This window comes from Andrographis paniculata, unplaced genomic scaffold (genome assembly GCF_009805555.1).
Source record: "Andrographis paniculata isolate CXL003 unplaced genomic scaffold, ASM980555v1 Contig62END, whole genome shotgun sequence".
Lineage (NCBI taxonomy): Eukaryota > Viridiplantae > Streptophyta > Magnoliopsida > Lamiales > Acanthaceae > Andrographis > Andrographis paniculata.
The window spans coordinates 7,108,071-7,126,366 of record NW_026137598.1 but is presented as its reverse complement, the minus strand read 5'-3'; the positions used below and the strand labels follow the sequence as shown (position 1 = coordinate 7,126,366).

The window sequence follows — 18,296 nt, the reverse complement described above, 5'->3', positions numbered from 1 at the left end:
ATTAACTTTTATACATCAACAATGCACCGTAAAAATTAAACTACTATTAACATAAAGAACACAACTCAAAAGTAAAAGGTAAACGTGAATTTACTATAATATCCTCGTGAGATTGCAGGGGTAAGTTATTTATTTATTTGATAATTAATATGTATTTAATTATTAAATATTCATTGAGATGGGCAGGGCATTCAAATGGCAAAGGGAAAGTGGGCACTGGGAGAGGAAAAGGGAAAAGAAAAGGAAAGGGCGTTTTGAGGCTGGTGAATGGTGAGGGTGTTGAGGGGCGGACGGACGGACGGACGGACTGTGGATGTGATGTGATGTGGAGTGACGACGACTCCTGACTGCTTAGCTCTAATTTCTCTCTGCTTGCGCTGTGGACGTTGCCGGCGGTTGTGATTGACGAGATCTTTTTTTTGGCGGTGATGGTCGGACTAGGATCGCTATCGTTGCGGAGGCCGCCGGCGGGGATGAGCGGTTGCCTTCGTATTCGAATGGCGGAATAGAAATTGGTGTCACGGCCATCGCCGACCTGGAAATTGCCGCTACGCGTTATCTACTCTGCCAGTAGTCGTAGAAGAGAAATCCGATGAATCGCGAGTTTCGACAAAGTAATTGGAAGTTGTAACCCTAGGACATAGCGATTGTAGGGGTTCGTGTTTAGATTTTTGTATCGGAATTGATACGGATAGATAGGTGTACGTGGATGTTGGTGAATAAACATCCATTAATGAAAGCGCTCAGGCGGAGCCAGACTTCCTTGGCGTCAAGTAAATCGATGCTGTCTCCTTCCTCGACATCCTCACCGTCGTCGTCGGCGGCTTCATCTTCTTCGTGGATTCATTTGAGATCGGTTTTGTTAATCGTCGCTTCGTCATCGTCTTCCTCGCCAGTTTCATCTAATCGGTTTGTGCCGCTTACTTCATATTTGTATTCTTCAAAGCTTTTGTTAATATAGTCCTCCTGATCCTGCCATCCCAGTTTTTTTCTTATATATCATCGGATCCCAATTCGTAGCTCTTGTTGGATTCCTAAAATCTCTCTCTCTCTCTATTTCTGTGGCCGTCTTCTCTGGTGAATATTATTCAAGAAAAGATGATCTTTAGGATTCCGTTTGACGTATATTGAAGGGAACTATCCTTATCATGTCCATTGATCAGGATTAATACCCTAATATTATGAAACCTTTTTGGAAGAATTGGATACTACTTATTTTTCCTTTGATTTGGAATCGGTTAAATGAATGGGGGCTCTTTGCTCCCTTTTAATTTGTAATAAATCAGAGTTCACTGTTGATCCTTCTCTTCAGAGCTCATTGATGTTATTACACATAGGTTTTGTATATCCTGCTATATGTATACTATTCCACATCCTAATTATAATATATTGATGAATATTAGATGATTGTGCTCCTGTATGCAGAGGAAATCTTAAATCTCCCTGGTCTAGAAGGAGAAGGAAACATGCTCTTCTAGCCAAACAGTGGAAGAATCTGTTTGATGCAGATGGGAAATTTTTGGATGGAGGAATCAAGTTTCTGAAGAAAATTCGAACTGGGGTATGTTTCTTCTTGTATACTTGTCAAAATGTCCATGAGTATGCGGCTATGTGCCTCAGTCTATCCACTGAAAGATTCTGTTCTGTTCCTTTTTTTTTTTTTTTTTTTGTGTGTGTGTGTGTAACCTTGTGATTAATTTTTCAGGGGGTAGAGCCAAGCATAAGGGCAGAAGTTTGGCCATTCCTCCTTGGAATGTAAGTATTCCTCGCTAATACTGGGTTCAGAGGATCCTTATAATTATTGCATCTATTTTTATCAGTTTTCATTGTCAATAGGAATTTTTGTTTGGTTTATATCCTTCATAAATGTTCACTGCCCCAGTTGTATGATTAAATGTGAGAACCTTAGCTGATTGTTGCCTGCAATATGTTTTTGGACGAAAGCCTAGAATTTGAATTTCTCCATGCTTGACATATTCCAACTGGGTAGAGAATATTATTGCTTTCAATGAATAATTTGGCTGATTGAGTTATTTTGGAGCGCAAAGATCCAATAGAGTTAACCTTGACAGTGGAAGAATGTATCTCAATAAGAATAGTTTATACTATCATAGTTCTCTTTTCTTCTCATCTTTTCTGTGCTGGAAATCTTTAGATATGATATTGTTGAACTTTGCATATTCTGCTGCAGGTATGATGTGAAAAGTTCTGAAAAACAAAGAGATGTGATTGTATCCCAGAAGAGGTATATCTATTCTCAAATATTCTATTTTCACTTGGAACCGAATTAAAGAGATCAAACCACCACTAAATTCATAAAACTAGCTGATGTTTCACTGAGATTATTCTAAAAACAACTTTGCGTTCACATCCTCCCACCTGAGAATGATTTTACTGGTCCAGTTACCTTATTGTTCCTTTACAAACCTGATTATAGTGCTAATCCTTGCATCAAATTTCTTGGATCTCAAAGGTGGAGTATTTATATCATCACTCCATATCTTTTTATATCAAATTTAAGCCAATTTTTTTAAAAATCTTTTTCATTTAAAGAATCCTTATAAATGGATATGCTTCTTTTCACATATCCTTTAACTGAAAAGAGGTTGCTTGCTCATGTTGATGCAGCATGAGCAGGCCTATTATCATTTACGATCCCAGTTTTCAATTCTGTTGTGTTTGTACTCTTAAATTGATTTTGCTTTCAAAATAATCACATGAAAACAGTATGGGAAATGCATATTTTCTGTTTTATGTTTTTATGCATGCTTATCTGGTTCAATCGGATTTTGGTTTTTCCCTGTGTCTATTGATTTTGCAGAAGAAGCTATTTAGAGTTGCGGAGACAATGCTATCTAATTTCAAGACATGGAGAGAGAAGTTTTAAGTTGAAGGAGATATCTGGAAACAGTGGCAACAAGGATGGTGGAGACACCACTCAAGTTTTAGATTCTGGCCTCGATGAAATTTCTGGTGCCAGACCTTCTATTTCCATGGAGATTACTACCATGTCGGCTAATGCTGTATATAAAGATATACAAAATGTAAATTATCATACTCCAATTGAATTTGCAGAGCTGGAAGAAGACTGTGCAATTACTGAGACAAAAGTTTCTGATGCTGAAATGGAGTCATCAGATTCTGATTCTTCCGAAGAGTTGGAGGACATGAAACCCCTTCTCAGTTCAACAGATGATGGGGATAATCATCTCTACGAGAGAATCGACTCAACTCTGAGCAAGTTGGAAAGGATGCCTACATTTCAAAAGAACGAAGATTTTGCTACATGGCAGAGGATTATTCGCCTTGATGCTATACGGGTCAATTCCGAATGGATCCGCTACTCTTCTCAAGCTGCAGTTTCAGAAGCCAAGGCACGGCAACTTGCCGAGAGTGTTGGACTGAAGGACTACGATAGTCTCGAGCCATGTCAAATCCATCATGCTGCTCGTCTCGTCGCTATTCTTGAAGCTTATGCTGTATATGATTCGGAGACTGGTTACTGTCAGGGCATGAGCGATTTACTCTCTCCAATTGTTTCAGTGATAGAGGAAGACCACATAGCCTTTTGGTGCTTCGTGGGTTTCATGCGGAAAGCCCGGCACAACTTCCGGCTTGATGAAGTCGGTATCCGAAGGCAACTGAGCATCGTGTCCAAAATCATTAAGTGTAAGGACACCCTTCTCTACAAGCACCTAGAGAAGCTCCAGGCCGAGGATTGTTTCTTCGTGTACAGGATGGTCGTGGTTCTCTTCAGGAGGGAGTTGACATTCGAGCAGACGCTCTGCCTGTGGGAAGTCATGTGGGCCGATCAAGCAGCTATTCGAGCCGGGATTGTGAAGCCCCCTAGGAGGAAAATGAGGCTGAGAGCCCCGCCAACGGAGGATCTGCTCCTGTACGCAATAGCCGCCTGCGTCCTGCAGAAGAGGAAGCTGTTCATCGAGAACTACAGCAGCATGGATGAAATTGTGAGAGAATGCAATAATCTCGCCGGTCATCTTGATGTCTGGAAGCTCTTGGACGACGCCCACGACCTGGTAGTGACCCTCCACGACAAGATTTAGCGAATTTCCGCCGATTGGTTCATATATGTTATCTGTTGTTTCTCTCATTAGGTTAGGGAAGACTGGAGAGGTTTTAACTTGCTTTGCAGAGGTTATTTGTGGAAGAATCACTAGTGAAGCAGGAACTTGCTAACAGTGTTCTTACTGTGTTGTTTCTATCGCATGTATGTAGTTCTTATGACATTCAAAATTTGAATGCCACGCCATGAATAAAGAATGCGAAAAGAGTTATATATGTACAATATGTATATATGTTTATGATTTGTGTTGGCACCAAAATCTCAGTATAAAAATGTCTGCTTTCTTCATTATAGGGAAGCAGGGACACGTGTCATGCGGAAATGGAGTTGATCCATCCCAAGACTGGGCCTCTATGCATGGTATGGTATAACTTCATGGATTAGAGATCCTCCTTCCTGCATGTTCCGACAGAAAACGGCTGGGAGATTTTCGTAGTGAAGGAACAAGTTGGAGATCTTCTCTCTGCTGATTGTTCCTTCTTCTTTCCCGATCGAAATCGTGGTGATATCGTTATGTCGTCGAATTTGCCAGAATCCGATTCTCGGAGCGGGTCATCGGATCCTGAACCTGCATTGGAAGCTGCGACCACTGATTCAGATCCCAACCTCCCTGATCGTAAGGAAACGGAGGTGCAGCCGCGTGAGGCAGAGACACCAGGGAAAGTACTAACAGATGATGCGCCAGATCCTAATGAAATTGGTGTAAAACCAAGCGTCGCAGAAAAGTCGGGAGAAGTGCAATCAATTGATCCAGAGGCGGTGGATTCTGTACAGGAGGACGTCGTGTCGATTGCATTCAGTGGTGTGAACTCAGAAGCAGTGCAGTCGAATGTGGACGCAGTGCTCGGGCCGAAGCTAGGAGAATTGGAGGGGAATCAGGCGATTAGAGAAATAGCTAATGAATTGAAGAATGGCGATTTCGACGGTAAAGACGGGAGAGAAGCTTCCGATACTCCTCAGAGGTTTGTAAATGTTGAAAGTTTAGGATCATAACTGCATTGTGCTTTCAATCTTCTACGTATGGAACACTAACACTGCATTTTTGTAAATAGTTCAGTTATTGAGAAACCCGCTTTTTTTTTTTTTTTTTTTTTTTTTTTTTTTTTTTTTATCACTTACAGGTTGTAAAGCAATCAAAGAAGAAACACATTTTGCATTTCTTACAAATTTTCTATCATTTCTGATGTTTTATTTGGTCTTTTGATGTTTTTCCAGAGAATCAAGCTCAGAAGAGCAAATTGCGGAGAGTGATACTGCTATGGAGTTGATTAAAAGTGTCACTTGTCTTGATGAGGAAGGTAGATCTCGGCAGAGGATTCTTACCTTTGCTGCCAAGAGGTAGTCACATTATCTTTTGTGCATTACATGAAGACTCTTCCATACATCTTCCTGTAGTTTCATCTTAATATCAGTTTTCGCATGTAACACTACGAGCATCTGAGCAAGTTTTCTAGCTAAAGTGGAGACTATGGATCCAAAAAGAGAGATCATTTCCCACTCCTTTAATTCAACTTATTGGAGAATATCTAATGAAAGATCAAATAAGATGCATTTCTACCATACCCAAGAGATTTACCAATTTACAATAGTTACCTTTATTTTTATATGGTTGTTTTTGCATGAAAACCTATTATAATTGTCTCCCTTTTAAAGCCATAGTCCTTTATCAGCTTCCACGATCTACCTATCCTTTCCAATTAATTCTTTCTTTTATAAGATATTCCCACAGAATGTAAATATCATGCTAATATATGCAGATTAATGTACACCCATGGAATGTTCATTTAGTGCCTTTATTAATCATGGTTTAATGAGCTCAACAAAAATCACAAAGATGAATATTTCATGGCTCTAATCTACATTGCAAAGCATTTGTTTCCTTCAAAAGCTGATGTTCAATAATTTTGAGTTTATTGAGATCTTTCACCTTTTAGATATGCAGCTGCTCTAGAGAAAAATCCAGAGGACTATGATGCATTGTACAATTGGGCTCTTGTCCTTCAGGTTTGAATGGAGCAACTTGTGTAGTGCTATGTGAATGTACTATAATAGTTTATTCTTCCTGTATTATGTACGCAGTGTTTGTGAGCAGCATTAGAATATTTTAATGCTTTTAAGTAGAAATTGAGGAATTTTATTGTGCTTTGACATGGCCTCATGAACCCTCAAATAAATAATACTAGTCATTATTCTTATGGTTGTCTGACTGGTTATCTAGATGTCTTTCCTTTAGAGTCATGTAGTTAGAAACTTGAATCCCGACGGATGAATTAAGGATTGTAACATTTGCACCATTCATTGCAGGAAAGTGCTGATAATGTTAGTCCAGATTCTAGTTCTCCTTCCAAGGATGCTTTACTTGAAGAGGCATGTAGAAAGTATGAGGAGGCTACCCATTTTTGCCCTACACTTAATGATGTATGTGCCACTGTCATATTAATTCTGTTAGTTTTCACTAACCAGAATGACTTGATTTAGTTATTAAAAATTAGGTATAAGGCATATCTGTGCCTGTGATTTTGAAAGCTTAATTATCAGTTTTGTTATAGTGACAAATCTTTGAGATTCATTATTATGGTTCAGGCTTTTTATAATTGGGCTATAGCAATCTCTGACCGGGCAAAATTGCGCGGCCGTACAAAGGAGGCAGAGGAACTCTGGAAACAGGTAAGCTTTTGATTGTTGTGTGTGGTACTAAGCACTTCACAATCTGATTGAACTAAATTTCTGTCGACTTCTAGCCTTTAGACGAGTCTTCATTGTTTTGTATTATTCCCCAACCTCTAATATTCATTAGCATTGAAGTATAAATAATAATTTACTTTCCTTGTTTTTTCAGGCAACAAAGAATTATGAAACGGCTGTCCAGCTCAATTGGAACAGTCCTCAGGTAAAAGATTAATCTAATTAATCTAAACTATGCAAATAGCCTCATGTTATATCATGTTTTCGAACCTGCTGCTGAACAATTAGTCATCATATTTGTTGTTGGGTGAATCTTTTTGTTTTATTCCAACTGTTTTGTTGTGTGGTGTATCTTTTTTCGGGAGAATGGCTGTATGCATATTTCTGACATTCTTGATTTTTCATATCCCGACTGCAGGCGCTTAACAATTGGGGGCTTGCATTGCAGGTAGGTATATTTTCAAAACTATTATTGAAGTTTTGGTGCCCAACTTCTGCATGTTATGCACTAAGTGTTTTATTATCCTCATCTTATGCTCCAACTTGATGCTGCAGGAACTCAGCTCAATTGTTCCTGCTCGAAACAAGCAGACAATTGTCAAAAATGCCATCAACAAGGTAAGATCTGTCGGTCTTATTGCACTTAATGGATGCGTATTTAAGCGTCACTCTTTAGTGAAATGCTTCATATTGTGATGACCTGATCTGATAGCTTTCTTGTTGGTAACAGTTTCGTGCTGCAATACGGTTGCAGTTTGATTTCCATAGGGCAATCTACAATCTTGGAACTGTATTGGTTAGTTCAGCACTTGTTCTGCCCTTGGCATATAACAAACTTATCTGATACGACATTATGATCCAAAATTTGCAGTATGGACTAGCGGAGGACATATCAAGAACTCGAGGACACAGGCACACGAAGGACATCTATCCTAATGAGTTATACAGCCAATCTGCGATATACATTGCAGCGGCACATGCATTAAAGCCCACTTACTCCGTGAGCACTTTATGTTCAAGAGATGACATGCTACCTAGTCTAACACTCTACCATATTACTATTCTCTGGAACTTTCAGTTGTTCTTGATCGTTTTACTGATGGTGAAACTTTTTTTTTTTCCCGATATTAGCAGGTTTACACTAGTGCTTTAAAGCTAGTCCGCTCTATGGTTAGTATTCACACTAGCTTCCGCCATGTGTTGGTAATAAAGAAATTAAATTACATTGAGATTTCCATTGTAGTTGGCAATGTTCTCGGGGAATATATGCTTACTTAAATTTATTGTAAATTCAAAAGCTCTATTACATTTTGATTTCAATTCATTAATGTGATGATAATAGCTAGGTGTTTTTTTTTTTCTTGTAGTTGCCTCTACCGTATTTGAAGGCTGGATATCTTGCAGCACCGCCGGTGGAAAATCCAATTGCTCCTCACAGCAAATGGAGACGCACTCGATTTGTTCTAAATCATGAAAGCCTTAAAGAGGTAAGAAAGAGAACTTTATCTCATTTATTCTATCTGCTAGAATACCAATTATCAACAATAGCATAAATATTCTTAAGTGTGCTGCAATATCTACTAACATCTGTTTTATCACGTTCCATTTTTAACTATCGATATTATTGTACTTTTCGCCAATGAAGATGTCTTGAAACTCTACAAGAACAATGTGAAGTCAACTCATTTATACAGCTTGGAGGGATATTTAAGTTCAAGAATTCCTAGCTTCGGAATATGGATCCAAGAATTTTGAAAATAATATTACATTACAATTGGTTTTGTTCATCCAGAAAGGTGGCTGATCTAAATTCATTTACATGCAGAGTAACAAGAAAGTTGCATCGAATCTTCCATCACAATCAGGAGATGGGATCGAACAATCTTCCATAAGAGTTAAAATACAAGATATTGTTTCTGTATCAGCATGTGGTGATCTTACATTGCCAAAAGGCGCAGGCCTGTGCATCGACACAGTCCATGAGCCCGTTTTCTTGGTAAATCTTCTTGCTTTGCAAGGCCTGTGGAGCTTTTTGAAGCTTGTAGAATCTTATTACATTTGAATCATTGTTCTTTCGACTGCAGGTTGCCGAGTCATGGGATTCTTTGGATGGATGGCTTGATGCGATTCGACTGGTCTACACCATTTTCGCCCGCGGTAAGAGCAATGTCTTGGCTAGCATTATAACTGCCTAATTTTTGTAGCTGTAGATCATATGAGAGAAATTTTTTGTTTTTGATCTTGTTTTCTTGAAGTAGCTTGTGGATCAATAACAAGTTCTCATCCTGTTCTTGTAGACTGATTTTATTTATTTCATTTGGAAACTATCACTATTTTTGAGCTTTGAGTGTGTATGTTTGCTATTATAAATTTTCTTCTTAATATTAATTATTTTAAATTCTCGTGTATATATAGTAAACTAGACATGTACACGGGACTAGAAGTAATAGAAAAAGGACATTGAGTATTGCAGTTTTTATGTTTTATTGTTTTCTTTAAATACTCATATGATTACTTATGCTTTTAAACTTATTTTTGCACTATCTTTAATTTTTATTTCTTAAAAATGTCATATAAAGTTTTATTTATTTATCTAAAAATATCACAAATTCACCCTTAGGCCATCTCTAAACCTTAATCATTATTTGTTTGTTTTGGAAACAGATAAGTGCTAATAAGAAAAATTCATTGTATCTCTATATACATGCCTATATGTTTTTGTTGTATAATCTTGTGTCTTCCTTAGGGCAAACGTGTTACTAACTATACTAATAAATCAAAATAATTTCCTAACTAATTTATACACATAGAAATGCATAAATTAATATATACTAATAATACGGAAAACCGTCCGAATATTCCTCGCCAACACTAATAGTGAACAGCACGTGGCGATGGGTCCCGCATCAGTCTCCATCGCTAGCCGTCCACGTGGCATCACCCGTGACACACTCACAAAGTGAAAAAACAAAAAGGTAATAATGATCCTCTGCATCTACCCCACCCCAAACTTACCATACACCAGTAACTTTCTTCGCCGTACAACGTACAACAGATTACAAGAAAGGTACAACCGTCGCAACCCGACTTCTGTTCTGCGCTGTAGGGTATTGCACCTTCGTCGCCTGTCGTATGACTCTGCAGTTCAGTCAACTCCTCAAAATATATATATATATACATACAATATATGTAGTATATACTTATATATCGCTATAATTTCGGGAACATTAAAAATGGAAAAATAGGAAACGGGAAAAAATGGGAATCGAAAAAACAAACCACAGTCGGAAGAATATCGCTATAATTCTGAGTATTGAATTCGTGACAACAGCACACGAGGAAGAGAGAGAAAAGCAGAGAACTTGAAGAGGAGGAGTGAGTGACTTTGAACAGAGTCCATATCTGGAGGCAGGCACTCACTGTCCGCACAGAAATCGGGCAATTATTGTTTAGGATAAGTGGAGAAGATATAGCAGCGAAGCGAATCCAGACAAAAAAGCAATCGGAAAGCTTTTGGAAAGTGGTGCTGATTGATGGTTGTTTTGGAAGTGCTGCTGATTGAGGGAAGGAAAAAATGGGGAGGAGTTACTCGGCGAAGCCGAACGATTATAAGCTTCTAGACGAGGTAGGATATGGTGCGAGCGCGACTGTTTACAGAGCGATCCATTTGCCTTCGAATGAAGTGGTGGCGGTCAAGTGCTTGGATCTCGATCGCTGCAATAGCAACCTGGTCTGTGATTGTTCGGTTCTCGCATTTCCGCTTTCTTTTGGTGTGATTTCTGGAGTTTGATTTTCAGTTTGTTTTGTGTGAGAAGGTTTTTGACAATATTGTTTTGACTTTTAAGGTTTGAGCTAGTTTGGGCAGATTGAGATCTTGGATGAGGTTTATTAGTTGGTTTGATTGAAATTTAAAGCATTGAATTGATTTCAGTAGTCGAGAGTTGGTGACTGTTGAATTGCTGCCGTTTTTGTTTCATGGTGTTTGGAGGGTATTTTGAGCTTGTGATCAAGTTGTGTATTCCAAGCTTGAAGCTATATAATGTGTTGTTAGTGCCAATGGTATCTTGATATATTTAATGCAAAGGATGCAGGAGATTAGGGGTTGGTTTAGTGAAAGTGTACGCCTTTTGTTTGATTTGAAAGTTACTATTTGTCTAGAGAATTCTGTTGATACGTATAGATTCTGAAAGAATGGTTCTTGAGAAATTTGTCTTTGTAATATGAATCCTTCTATGTGAAGCGCTAAGTTGACTAATGATCTTGAAGTCATGACTTTGTCAATGATGACTTTCTGACCGCAACAAAAAATTTTAAAACTTTAATCGTGGGTACAATAGATGTGAAGCTGTTATAGTTTAAAGCTTTCGTGTGTCAATGGGTATATGAGACATCTTCATCTGACCAATTACCAGATTACGGAGTAAATTTGCTTCCATTCCACGTTTGCTGTGTAGGAAGGAACACAGTAATTGGTGAGAGATAGGAGTTCAAGTATTAAGGCTAGCACTGTCATATATCAGTGGTTTAACATTATACCTTCTGAATCAACTATTGCTTGGCATTGTTTGCGGATTTCCTGAACCAATTTCAAATTTCGAAGATATTTTTTTTTTTTGTCTGTGTGTGCGCTCTCTCTAATAATGATGTATTTGAAATAGCATAAATTTAACGTATACGTAACGACTTGCGTAGAAAGCTACCTTATAGAATGACTATCTCATTAACCTTATGCCATCCTTTTTCTGTTTGTAAATATAGCAATTGTCATGGTGGGAGGCTTTCATTAAATGAGGCTTTGATATAATGCTTGGTCACCAAATGATAAAATTAACGATTTAGATCTGGAGGAGAAGCAGCAGAAAAGTGGTCAGAGAGTGAAGTCTGTTTTTTGCACTAGGAATCTAGCACCACTATTTCATTGATTTTTTGTTTATTATAAATGTATATTCAAGTAACTGATGAAATGTGTAATGATTTGGTTTTCATGATCAACTTGCGTTATTTATCCTTCACTAAACATTTTTCAGTCTTTTCTTACTGCTTTTTCATAACCCAAATATGTAAAATAATACACATTCATAGCATGTGTTGTGTGTGTACGCATGTGTTGAAACCATAGAAGAACCTAGCAATAGAATTTGCAAATAAACCACAAACTTGAGGCAAGTAGGCAATAGTTTGTATGGTATCAGTCCCCTATCAAATAGTGACCTCTTGTAGCCTAACGTGACTATTAATGATTATTGATGGTATGCTCCTATTGGAATTGTATTATCATAATTTCATAACATGACATAAAGCATTGATTCACCATAGACCTTTCCTTAAGTGATCATTAACTTTGTATGGCATAGTTATTTTATGTCACTAGTTTTACAAGATCAATCTGTTACTCAAAGCAAGCTATCATAGTTCTGTTTCAAAATGTAATTTGCAAAAGGAAACTTATGGAAACTTTTTCATTTAAGGACATCTCTCTATCACTTCAGAGCCTTTAATGTTGCCAACTGGCAGTATCATAGTTGATTGTGCTTTGCTTCATGTGGCGCTATAATTGAGTGCTTGCCTGAAAAGAATTGTCGTTCCAGGTAACTGCATTTGTGTGTACAATCATGCAAGTCATAAGAGCCTGTTGTATGTATATTTTTTTGATTGATTTCGTATTTATGTTATATATTGAATTGATTTAAATAGTATATAAATATGTTATAATGATTATATTTGCAATGGTGAAAGGCAGAAGTCTTATCCTTGTTATCCCAGATCATTTAGTGAAATGAAATTGTTGCACATTTCGGCAGGATGATATACGCAGGGAAGCTCAGACAATGAGTTTGATCGATCATCCTAATGTCATCAGAGCATTTTGTTCATTTGTTGTTGAACACAACCTTTGGGTGGTGATGCCTTTTATGGCTGAGGGTTCTTGCCTGCATCTCATGAAGACAGCATATCCAGAAGGGTTTGAAGAATCTGCTATTGGGTCCATCTTAAAAGAAACTTTGAAAGCACTGGCATACCTTCATCTGCATGGCCAGATCCACCGTGATGTGAAGGTTAATCAATCCTGCAATCGTGAAGTTGTTCAAAATATATATATTCAGATTTGTCTATCTTCGGACCCTCCTGAATTTAATCGGTTTAACTTTTATTAAATATTAATGTTCAGGCAGGAAACATATTAATGGATAGTGATGGTGAAGTGAAGCTTGCTGACTTTGGTGTCTCAGCTTGTATGTTTGATCGGGGTGATCGGCAGCGTTCACGGAACACTTTTGTAGGAACTCCATGCTGGTACACTTTCTTCTTCTTCTTTGTGTTCATTGCTTTATCTCTTCATACTGTGTTTATATCTTCTTCTGTCTCACTTTCACAGGATGGCCCCTGAAGTCTTACAACCTGGAACTGGATATGATTTCAAGTAGGTCTTACTCCATATATCATATATGAATTTAATGATTGTGACAATTGATTCATGGCCCTAACCACTAGAGGTTAACTTGACTTTTAAGGTGTTGACAAGATTTCTGGTGTTAATTTGCCAGAAATATAGATGCATAAGAGTGAGACATCTTCACTGATTAGGTGTTTTGTCCATTGACTTGAAAATGAATTCTTTGCTCTTTGATTCTATGGTGTAAATTGCCATGGCCTTCGGATTATAATAATTTAAAGTAGATCGAATATAGATAATTTATCTGGTATCATTTGTGTATTAAGTTTCCTTTTGTTGGGTTGATGCTATTTCATGTTGTCTTTTTGCAAAACTTCCTTGATAATCTCTAAATTTAGCGATTACCTTTTGGTGGGATTTGTATCACTTCTTAATATTGAATTTTCAGGGCCGATATTTGGTCATTTGGAATCACTGCCCTAGAATTGGCTCATGGGCATGCCCCCTTTTCAAAATATCCTCCCATGAAGGTATGCATATTAGGCCAAAACACTGTACATGTGGCTGCTGCTGTGAATCTTATTATGTCTGTATAAACCTTTTATTAGGTTTTGCTAATGACCATACAAAATGCTCCGCCTGGACTTGATTATGATCGAGATAAAAGGTTCTCTAAGGTACTTGTGATATTTTAAGGAGACATTCAACTGAACATGCATACAAATATTACAGGTTTTTATTTTGTGAACTATCTTTGATTTTGAGCAGTCTTTTAAAGAAATGGTTGCTATGTGCTTGGTAAAAGATCAAACAAAGAGACCGACAGCAGAAAAGTTATTAAAACATTCCTTTTTTAAGAATGCTAAGCCTCCTGAGGCTTCAGTGAAAAAATTATTTGCAAACTTGCCACCATTGGCACAGCGTGTTAAAGACTTGCAGGTATGCTTAGTAAGCTCAAATTAGCAGGTGCTGAACTTTTCAATTTTATACTCTTAAATGTTTTAATTGGATGCAGCTGAAAGATGCTGCACAACTTGCCTTGAAGAGAATGCCATCAGCGGAGCAAGAAGCTATATCTCAGGTAGAAAAACAATTAGAAGCTATTTCTATCTATACTTCTCTGTCTGGTGGTTCTGAGAAATATGCTATGACATATTGCTATCTTTTTCCTCTAGTTTCTCCTTTCTAGTAATAGACAACATATATATCAAATATTACACAATTTTTAACTTGTCTCAGTGTTAATCTCAAGTTCGGATTACTTTTTTGCAAATGTATATCTAAAACTTTAATGGATTGTCTATAGTCTCAAGCACACTCATAATGGACTCTTCCATCTCCTTGGTATCTAACTGTCTCTGGGAGTATGAAAGTCTCTATCGTCCTTGTCATGATATATGAACATCTGTATATTTTGTTTCAGAGTGAGTATCAGAGAGGAGTAAGTACATGGAATTTTGATGTTGAGGATTTAAAGCTTCAAGCTTCTCTGGTATGTGTATGATGGAATTATGTGAAATCTTTGACATTTATTTTTGAAAGTTATAAGTGATACATACAGCTATTTATACTTTGCAGCTGGAAGACGAGGATGAAATGCAAGAAACCAAGGAAGAAGAAGACAACATCAAATTGTAACACTATTATAATATATGATGATCATTTATCATCTTATACTCTAAACCAATTAAGATTTTCTGAACATGTTTTATGGTCTGTATCCTAGATCCGACAGAGAAAAAACAAATGGTATTGAGGTGTCTGGACTTGAGAATCATGCAAAGAAGGGGAAGGCATCTGAAAGTGATCTAACAGAACATGACTATCGAGGGAAAACTGGAATGAAAAGGAGTGGATCAATAACTGATCTGACACAACCAATGGTGGAGAAAGATACAACAACCAAGATTAGAAATCAAACTGGCAGGCCTCGCCAGACTCAAAGTGGACCACTTGCGCCTGGTACTGTGCTAAGTCATTCGATTCCGGAAAGACCACGCAACTTAGAAAGGTTTAATATTATTGCTTGATTGTTTACATCTAGACTTTATGTTTTTCATGCTTAGGAGTATGAGTTATTTAGAATCCACTTAAAATGCTGATGAGAGTTTTATAGCTGGTATTTGAGTGTGTAAGCTGCAAATCTGTTGTAGGATTGTTTTGTACTCTTGTATCTTTACCTTTGATTGCCTTAAAGAGATCCTGAAATTGTTTTCACAACAAATTCTAATATTATTCAGATAGAAATTCTAATATGATTTCTGTATATTGAACAACCACCCCCCCCTCTTTTTCTTAGGAGAGTTCTTAAAATTTTGAATGCTTGTTGATTTGTTTACTCTCAACTGCAATTCATGATTTTACAACGAACTATTCTACCTTGTGAAATAATTATGTAAAGAAAAAACTTGTTTGGCAGATCTGAGAATGAAAATCAAAAGGTGGAGAAGGTTCAGCCAGTACGAAGAGCTCCCAGTTACAGTGGTCCTCTAAACCTGCCTAATCGTGCTTCAGCAAATAGTTTATCAGCACCAATTAAATCTTCAGGAAGTAAGTATGCTTGCTTGAGTTTCACCTTAGCATGAAGACTTACTAGAATGTTACATGTGGCAGTTCTCTTAGAAGCTTCTTACATAAGTTCATTTTCATATTCTAGGTTTTAAAGATTCTTCTGAGGACAAATCAAAAACAAATTTTGTACAAATAAAAGGTCGTTTCTCTGTGACTTCTGAAAATGTAGATCTTGTAAAGGTAAGTCGTCATTGTTGCAGTATTTGAGATGCATTTAGTGAATCTTACTCACTCAGACATATATACCAGGATATTCCATTGTCTTCAGTTTCTCGACGAGGCTCTCAGGTAAGATGGTGTCTCTTGCCTTTGTTTAAACGATGAGGTTGTTTTGTCCTCTATTCACTTGTTGTTAATATGGTTCTCAGGTGTCACCACTGAAGAAATCAGCTAGCGTCGGAAACTGGATGGTTGAATCTAAGCAAGTGGTTAGTTCACTGCCTCTGCATTATTGATATTTAAACTAAAAACAGTTTAAAATTTTAATCCATTTTTCATTTGTTGTCTCTACTTCTTCCCCATAATTTTGATTCCTTAGCTTTTTACAATTTGATCATGTCATTGTTCTTGATTTTCAGCCCCACAGCCATTCACCCAAGGACCTGAGCAATGGTAATTTGCCGGCCTCAGTTCTCTTGCCCCACCTTCAGAACCTCTTTCAACAAACCTCAATTCAACAAGTAAGATATGTTGGAATACCATTTATATCTTGCGGAGTGTGCTTGTGCTGTCTTATTGTGCTGAACTTCATCAAGCTTAATGTGATTCTTTTATTCCTTATTTAATTTTTAACTGCAGGATCTTATAGTGAATTTATTGAGTAGCTTTCAAACAGTTGAAGTGGAAAACGGTACATTGAAATTTTAATTGTTTTGTTTTCTCATATAACTGAAGGAATAAAGATTTGTGTAACTTTGTTTGTTTGTCTTCTCCAGCTCCTGAAAATGGGAAGCTACCTCCTTTACCTCAGAGTTCAGACAATGTAAGTGCACTTGAGTTCAGACATTATTGAATTTGACTAAATGTTTCATGTGATTTTTTTAATGTAAAATTTGATTTTTAGTATAATATAAAAATTGAAAAATAGACTTTTGATTTGATGTCTTTTATGGAAAAATATTAATTGAATAGTGGAAAATCTCGAGAAATTCACAGAAGAACACAACCTAAATATCCACACAATTCATCATTAACTAGTAGCATACTCATCGAATGTGCAGTGTGGCATGGCATATCCCATACTTATATCTATAGGAGTAGGACTTTGGCTATGGTTCTAGAATGTTTGTCAGATTAAGGATCAAAGCAACCTTAGTATATCATTTCATCTAACGCAGTGTAAGCTACAGTAGTAATGATGTGCTTCGACCCTAGTTTGATGTATAATTCTCATCCTCATCGAATGCTGGATTTTGATTTATATTGTATCATTGCACAATCTTCAGCTTTTGAACATTTAATGCATTTCGTTGGCTTGTCTTGTTTACATTCTCATACTTTACGTCGTAGACTGAAATGCCAACACTACAATCAATACCAGACACGTTTCTTATGTACAGGTTGATATCATTGTTTCTGAAAGGGAAAAGATGTTGCTTATGAAGATAACGGAACTTCAAGCAAGGTGCCTTTTTCCGAAAACTCACTGTATCATTTATCTTCCATCTCTAAGAATCTAAGCTCTCTTATTTACCATGCCTGCAGGATGAATACCTTGACTGAAGAACTAACTGCCGAAAAACTGAAGTACATGCAAGTCAGTTTTATTAGCACCTATCTTGTTTGAATCTGAATTAATTCCACCTCATGAGTTGCTATAAATTGTTCGATGCCTTACCCGTAATGGTCATTTCACTTGCAGTTGCAGCAGCGACTAAATGCTATGGCTCCACATGAAGTCGAAGGAGATAGAAGATGCAGAGATTCATGATTTTCGAAACAGTCTTCAAATTATAGCCTCTTCACGAAGCCTCGGATTTCAATGCAAATCTTACACATTCCAAATTTGCTTCCCTTCATAAACCTCTAATCTTCACCACAGGTTGACAGTGTAGGAACAAGTGAAAGCGACATTGCCCCGACTTTCCATTTACAAGAGTCGGGCATCCCAACGAGGAAACACAATTACCCGAGGGAAGGTATATTCAGGTTATTTATTCGGTTTGACGTAAGCTGAAAGTGTATTGTGCAGATGGTGTTGTACTGTGACCTGAGAAAGATCCATTTGTGTGTATTATTTTTGGTCACTCTCTCTCTAGTAGAGATAGAAAATATCACACAGGCATCTTCTACCCTGTGGTGTGTCCCCTGTAGATTATGTTGTATCTTTTGGCCTGGCCAAAAATGCCTTGTTCCTACTGATGTTCTGTGAATATAGATGATAATTTTGCTGGCTATTGTTGTTTTCAGTGCTATTATATAAAAGGAATTAATAAAATATTTTATATGAATTTTTTTTTTTTTTTTTTTTTTTTTAAAGATAACTAAAATGTATCGATTTTATTTTTAATACTAGTGAATTTTCCTTTTTTATTTTATAAGTAAAAGTATTATTATTAATTT

The 18,296-nt window shown here is 37.1% G+C and overlaps 3 protein-coding genes across 8 annotated transcripts; all 3 read left to right on the top strand.

Moving 5' to 3' along the window:
- Window positions 1-173: 173 nt before the first annotated feature.
- LOC127260876 (rab GTPase-activating protein 22-like) lies at window positions 174-4,306 on the top strand. 2 transcript variants are annotated; one of them, XM_051288877.1, is made up of 6 exons: window positions 174-909; window positions 1,426-1,561; window positions 1,706-1,755; window positions 2,192-2,245; window positions 2,822-2,973; window positions 3,076-4,306. In XM_051288877.1, the coding sequence occupies exons 1-6, from the start codon at window positions 710-712 to the stop codon at window positions 4,062-4,064; spliced, it is 1,581 nt and encodes a 526-aa protein (XP_051144834.1). In that variant the 5' UTR covers window positions 174-709; the 3' UTR covers window positions 4,065-4,306. The 2 variants fall into 2 exon arrangements, with proteins under 2 accessions (XP_051144834.1, XP_051144833.1); XM_051288876.1 differs by having other exon boundaries at window positions 2,822-4,306.
- On the top strand, window positions 4,270-9,104 carry LOC127260875 (protein HLB1). 4 transcript variants are annotated; one of them, XM_051288873.1, is made up of 15 exons: window positions 4,270-4,444; window positions 4,617-5,046; window positions 5,300-5,422; window positions 6,019-6,088; window positions 6,389-6,502; window positions 6,668-6,751; window positions 6,924-6,974; window positions 7,188-7,217; window positions 7,325-7,387; window positions 7,500-7,565; window positions 7,641-7,769; window positions 7,904-7,939; window positions 8,137-8,256; window positions 8,595-8,765; window positions 8,854-9,104. In XM_051288873.1, exons 1-15 carry the CDS (start codon window positions 4,270-4,272, stop codon window positions 8,962-8,964), a joined length of 1,773 nt encoding a protein of 590 aa, XP_051144830.1. In that variant the 3' UTR covers window positions 8,965-9,104. The 4 variants fall into 4 exon arrangements, with proteins under 4 accessions (XP_051144830.1, XP_051144829.1, XP_051144832.1 ...); XM_051288872.1 differs by having other exon boundaries at window positions 7,901-7,939; XM_051288875.1 differs by lacking the exons at window positions 8,595-8,765; window positions 8,854-9,104 and adding an exon at window positions 8,415-8,588 and having other exon boundaries at window positions 7,901-7,939.
- Window positions 9,105-9,977: 873 nt separating this feature from the next.
- Window positions 9,978-18,128, top strand: LOC127261043 (serine/threonine-protein kinase BLUS1-like). 2 transcript variants are annotated; one of them, XM_051289190.1, is made up of 22 exons: window positions 10,358-10,499; window positions 12,238-12,357; window positions 12,571-12,825; window positions 12,939-13,063; window positions 13,146-13,190; window positions 13,612-13,693; window positions 13,772-13,840; window positions 13,932-14,102; window positions 14,179-14,244; window positions 14,587-14,655; window positions 14,742-14,797; window positions 14,890-15,174; window positions 15,583-15,713; window positions 15,820-15,914; window positions 15,984-16,022; window positions 16,103-16,162; window positions 16,313-16,414; window positions 16,533-16,584; window positions 16,670-16,716; window positions 17,294-17,358; window positions 17,439-17,490; window positions 17,596-18,128. In XM_051289190.1, the coding sequence occupies exons 3-22, from the start codon at window positions 12,598-12,600 to the stop codon at window positions 17,662-17,664; spliced, it is 1,908 nt and encodes a 635-aa protein (XP_051145147.1). In that variant the 5' UTR covers window positions 10,358-10,499; window positions 12,238-12,357; window positions 12,571-12,597; the 3' UTR covers window positions 17,665-18,128. The 2 variants fall into 2 exon arrangements, with proteins under 2 accessions (XP_051145146.1, XP_051145147.1); XM_051289189.1 differs by lacking the exon at window positions 12,238-12,357 and having other exon boundaries at window positions 9,978-10,499.
- Window positions 18,129-18,296: the final 168 nt, after the last annotated feature.